The 5,798-nt window shown below is 39.3% G+C and overlaps 1 protein-coding gene across 1 annotated transcript; it reads left to right on the top strand.

The window, feature by feature from the left end:
- Window positions 1-2,241: 2,241 nt before the first annotated feature.
- LOC122484213 (olfactory receptor 8B3-like) lies at window positions 2,242-5,550 on the top strand. The gene is made up of 2 exons (XM_043582216.1): window positions 2,242-2,351; window positions 4,590-5,550. The coding sequence occupies exons 1-2, from the start codon at window positions 2,242-2,244 to the stop codon at window positions 5,548-5,550; spliced, it is 1,071 nt and encodes a 356-aa protein (XP_043438151.1).
- Window positions 5,551-5,798: the final 248 nt, after the last annotated feature.

Raw genomic sequence — 5,798 nt, 5'->3', positions numbered from 1 at the left:
GTTTGTTGTGTTATGCCCAGGGTTTTTTAGTTTAAGAGGGTAGAGTAGGGAGCAATGGTGTATTCTATCTTGGCTGGAATCAGATGTCAGTCAACTGAGATTAAAAAAAAATTATTCAGTTTCTTAAGTCTGAAATCTGAGAGATCATTCTGCATCAACATATTCAAGTACTCAGAGAATCATTGAGCAGAAATTGAGCTCACACATATCAAGTCAGTGATGCTTCCGATTGCTGCTGAAGTATCTGTAATAAGTAGAGAAGTGAGTTCAAAGCTCAAGGTTTTTATTGATTAAGATAAAACGATTTCAATAAAGACACCGTAATGAATCTTTCATACAGCTCAATTTCTCTTGAAGAGTTGTCTTTTATTTTAAGATTCTTTTTCACGTTTACTTTTATTTTTGAGAGAGAGAGAGAGAGAGAGTGAGCGGGGGAGGGACGGAGAGAGGGGGAGACACAGAATCTGAGGCAGGCTCCAGGCTCTGAGGTGTCAGCACAGAGCCTGACGTGGGGCTGGAAGTCACGAACTGTGAGATCACGACCTGAGCCGAAGTTGGACGCTTAACCGACTGAGCCACCCAGGCGCTCCTGCAATCCTTCTTGGTAACATAAACAGTTGATAAATACATATTTTGTAAGTTATATGTATTATATGTTGTATTATTATAATAAAATAAATGTTTTCTCAAATTGTCAAAGACTCCAAAATTTTTTTTCTAATATATTTAAGCCCATGTGATTCAAGGGTCAAATGTAATTATTTTGTTGTTCAAATAGGTCCAGCTTTGCTCCTTCAGAGCTCCCAGGTTGGATAATGTAAACTTTTGCCATGACTCTGTCTTCTTTTTTAAAAGATGCTTCAGGATCATTTTGTGATTTCCCTGGTTCATCCCCAAAATGAATCATTTCTCCAAGGTGCCCAGTTATTATCAGAGAATGTTATTAAGAAACGAAGGTCTGGGTGTTGGATGTGTTCATTTCTTTAAAATAAATTTTCTTTTAATGTCTATTTATTTTTGAGAGAGGGAGACAGCACAGGCAGGGGAAGGGCAGAGAGAGAGGGAGGGAAATACAGAATCTGAAGCCAGCTCTAGGCTCTGAGCTGTCAGCACAGAGCCCAACGCGGGGCTCAAACTCACAAACTGTGAGATCATGACCTGAGCCGAAGTCTGACATTTAACTGACTGAGCTACCCAGGCGCCCCGGATGTGTTCATTTTTACTAGGGTATCACTGCTTCTAGGCCCTCTTAGTGGAGAGAGATAGGAAATACGTGTATGTATTCAAATGCTTGTGTATCTATCTGTCTATTATCTATTTATCTATCTATCTATCTGTCTATCTACCTATCTTTTTGAATCTATGTATCTTAATATGTGTATTAAGATGTATATTATGTGATGCTAATCTAGCACCACATAGTTCATTCTAGACTCCCCCTTTTGTACACTTATAACTTCTTTCTGTGACAGAAACACTTGACTATACGTTGCAAGGGTAAAAACAAAAAAACCTGTACATAAACACTGTACCCTGGTTGATAAATTGGTTTCCCAAAGGCGTATGGGTTTGCAACTCTGAAACTCAAATACACATTTTCTGAGATTGAATGAATAAGAAATTGTAGCGAATAGAATTTGCATTATGTTCAAATGTCTTTTCCTGACTATTTTATTGTGACTACTAAGGTACACTTTCAGAAAGAGTAATGTTGGTACATACACTGTGTTCCCCCTTGTCTTTGACTGGTTATAAGACCTATTTAAATTCTGGGTGTTTCAGCCACTATTCTTAGAGGAGGAAGAATGAAAGCCTTGACTCAGGTTAGCTTAAAGAGAATTCCTAGTTGAACCAGTCTCAACTGTCATCTGGCTCCTGTCCCGGAAACATTTTCCATGAATAAAACAGATTTAGTTTTGTATCAATACCCAGATTTTTTTTTTTAAAAGAGAGAGTGTGAGTGGGGAAGGGGCAGAGGGAAAGAGAAAGAGGGAGAGAGAGAGAATCTTAAGCAGGCTCCACACCTAACACAGAACCTGATGCAGGGCTCAATCCTACGATTATGAAATCATGACCTGAGCTGAAGTCAAGAGTCGAAAGCTCAACGGACTAAGCCACCCAGGTGCCTCCCAATACCCAAATCTTAAGTTACTACAGAAGGTTGAATAAACTTGAATTGTAAAATACAGAATACTACTCAGCAATGAAAGGGACAGACCGGTGTTACATACAACAGCTGGGATGGACTTCAGGACATGGTACTTAGTGAAAAACACTAATCTCGGAGGTTACATGTTATATGATTTCATTTATTGTTCTCTAAAGGAATCAACTGAAGAGGTGGAGAACAGGTCAGTGGTTGCCGGAAGACAGATACAGGTGGAAGGGGTTGGGTTTAAGGGGTAGAATAGCTGGTGGAGCAGTCCTGTGTCCTAATTGTGGTGGCGAATCTGTACAAGGGATCAGATTGCATTGATCTCCACACACACACACACACACACACACACACACACACACACACAGGCACACACAACACAAACTCTCAGTGCATGTAAAACTGCTGAAACCTGAATAACATCTATAGTCCTAAATTCTACTTAACATGATTGTTCCAAAGTCAGTTTACTGGTTTTGCTATTATACTACAGTTGTTGGAGATGTAGGTAGGAATCTGGAGTTCCAGGAAATCGCGACGTTATTTTTATAATTCTCTGTGAATCTATATTCATTTGAAAGTAAACTTTAGATATCTTCTCACAAGCATAAGGAGAAATTAATATATACTCTGGAATTCTAAAATTGTGTTTTCTTAAGATGGAAATCTATTACCAGTGATTTTTCTTATAGATTTAATTTTAATATGTGGAAAGCAAAGCCATATTGAGTCAGAACAACGCAAAGTAACATTTCATAGAATAATGGGTTGTTATTCTATCAAATTACTTTCTATTTAAACAATAATCTCTGAAAACAAAAGTATCCTTTTGCTGTGTCTATAAAATATGCTTAATGATTATTTTAGAATTCTCAAAATATTAAAAAAGCATAATAAATAAACTTTAGGAGATGTGTATAAATTCTGACTAGAACTGGGTTACATAGAATGATAATTAGTGACATTTTCAGTGACGCTATTTATATGCATCCTTCTAAGGGACAGCAGAGGACCCTTTCTCCTAAAACCTAGGGAATATGTAATCCCTGTTGGGAAATTAACATTTACGGTTACAATTAGTGTGTAAACTCAGACATCAGATTCTTCCCTGCAGAGTTTATCACGATGGGGAGATCTTAGGGAAGACCTACACCGTATTTCTAATGAGGTCTAAAAGAATTATAAGCCTTAAGCAAAAGTCTTGTGCTCTATGTCATGATGGGTCAGGTGTCACCTGTGTGGTTTCCCTTCAAACTCTCTTAGTAAATTTATAACTAGAAGTTTGATCTACTTCTCAGGCTGACTCCTGGAACATTCAGTCTGGGAGATCTATGCTATTGCTCTTTTGCCAGTAAAGGAAGAAGATCCTGTGACTATCTATATCTGCTCAGTTGTGACATCATAAAAGCCAGTTCTTACAGGGAAGTGGAGGTGAAACTCATGAAGAATCAGCACTGAGTTATCTCAATGGAAGGAGAGTGAGTTACGCAAGTTTCCATTTTTCTCTCACTCTGTTGCTGAAAAATGGGGGAAAGTACTTATTTTGAATAGCAAGAAATTCCGAAGTATGCAGCCCTTAATCCACTGCCTGCATTATTCTTAGCACACCCTTCCTGTGTTGGCTTCATCCTCAGTCTAGTAGCAGGAGAGCTATAGCAGTTCCAAGTGACATGTCCAGAAAATAGAAACATCAGAGGAAAAGATTTGTTTTTTTCCTAAAAATATTTTTTAGCTGAAATATGCTATTTCAGCTGAAATACACATACAATAAAGTTTAAATGTCCTAAGTATACAGCTTGCTACATTTTCACAAACCTAACTAATTTAATCAACATCCAAATTATGTTTCTCTTTTGTGCCCTCCTACAAAGAGAAGGAAGCACATCCACCTTCCTTTTACATTCTCTGTCCAGCTAGGATGGAACAAAGGAGGAGAATGTGTAGAAACACCTGATGTATGGTTAAATATAAGTCTTGGGCTACCAAGGGTCTCCTCAATAAGTGTTAAATATCTGAATGATCTCTACTCTAGCAGAAGTTTCTCTTTTTTTGTTAGTCATCACTGGGGAACTGAAGTATCTGGTAAGGTAATGGAAATCTGAGTAGGAACTAGGAAGTGAAGGATCAGATGAGTGGGAGGGAGAGAAGGGGGATACCTCCCTACTGAAGCTCACCAACAGGTGGGCTTAGTCCTCAGCTACTCCATTCTTGTATCTTCTAGTAAAGACAGGAATAGCTGTTTGTCACATACAACTCATGCAACAAAAGACAGAGTGATTTTAATGCCAATGGCTATGTGTGCAGTCCATTTGGACCCTGTGAAGCAAAGGGACTTATTCGATTTCTGCTGGTCTGAGTCTTCTCATAAATAAGAGCATGTAAGGAAGGAGAGAGCTGGGGTCTCTATTAATGGAAGTTTCTTCTGTTCTCACAGATTTCTGAAGAGAAGAATACTGGTTAGAAATGAGTCCTTAGTGACTGAATTTCTTCTTGCTGGCCTAACAGACCGTCCAGAGCTCCAGCAACCCCTCTTCTTCCTGTTTCTGGTGATCTACATTGTCACCATGGTGGGCAACGTTGGCTTGGTCACTCTTATTAGTCTAAATTCTCACCTCCATACCCCCATGTACTACTTCCTCTTCAACCTATCCTTCATTGATGTCTGTTACTCTTCTGCTTTCACCCCCAAGATGCTGATGAACTTTGTATCAAGGGAGAATATCATCTCCTATGTCGGCTGCATGACTCAGCTGTTTTTCTTTCTCTTTTTTGTCATCTCGGAATGCTATATGTTGACCTCAATGGCCTACGATCGCTACGTGGCCATCTGTAATCCGTTGCTGTATAAGGTAACCATGTCCCATCAGATCTGTGCCTTGCTGACTGTTGCTGCATATATGATGGGGTTTGCTGGAGCCTCTGCCCACACAGGGTGCATGCTCAGACTAACCTTCTGCAGTGTTAATGTCATCAACCATTACCTGTGTGATATTCTTCCTCTCCTCCAACTGTCTTGCAGCAGCACCTATGTCAACGAGGTAGTAGTTCTGATAGTCGTGGGAATTAATATCACAGTACCCAGTTTTACCATCCTGATTTCTTACGTCTTTATCCTCACTAGCATTCTTCATATCAGATCTGCTCAAGGACGATCAAAAGCCTTCAGTACCTGTAGTTCTCACATCATTGCTATTTCTCTTTTCTTTGGCTCAGCAGCATTCATGTATCTTAAATATTCTTCTCCGGGGTCTATGGACGTGGGAAAAATTTCTTCAGTTTTCTACACTAATGTGGTGCCCATGCTTAATCCCTTAATCTACAGTTTGAGAAACAAGGATATCAAAGTTACATTGTGGAAAGCATTGTTTAAAATACAAAGGATAACCATGTTCTGATTAGAAATTATAACATAAAGAAATTCAATTTTTATTAAAAAAATTTTTGTATGTAAAATTATTTTTGAGAGAGAGACAGAGTGTGAGAAGGGGAGGGAGGGGCCAAGAGAGAGGCAGACATAGAATCCGAAGCAGGTTCCAGGCTCTGAGCTGTCAGCACAGAGCCAGAGGTGGTGCTCAAACTCATGAACCATGAGCTTACCATGAGGTGGGGCTCAAACTCATGAACCAGTTGGACGCTTAACCGA

The sequence above is a fragment of the Prionailurus bengalensis genome, chromosome D1 (assembly GCF_016509475.1).
Source record: "Prionailurus bengalensis isolate Pbe53 chromosome D1, Fcat_Pben_1.1_paternal_pri, whole genome shotgun sequence".
NCBI lineage: Eukaryota > Metazoa > Chordata > Mammalia > Carnivora > Felidae > Prionailurus > Prionailurus bengalensis.
This window is presented reverse-complemented; position numbering and strand designations above follow the sequence as displayed.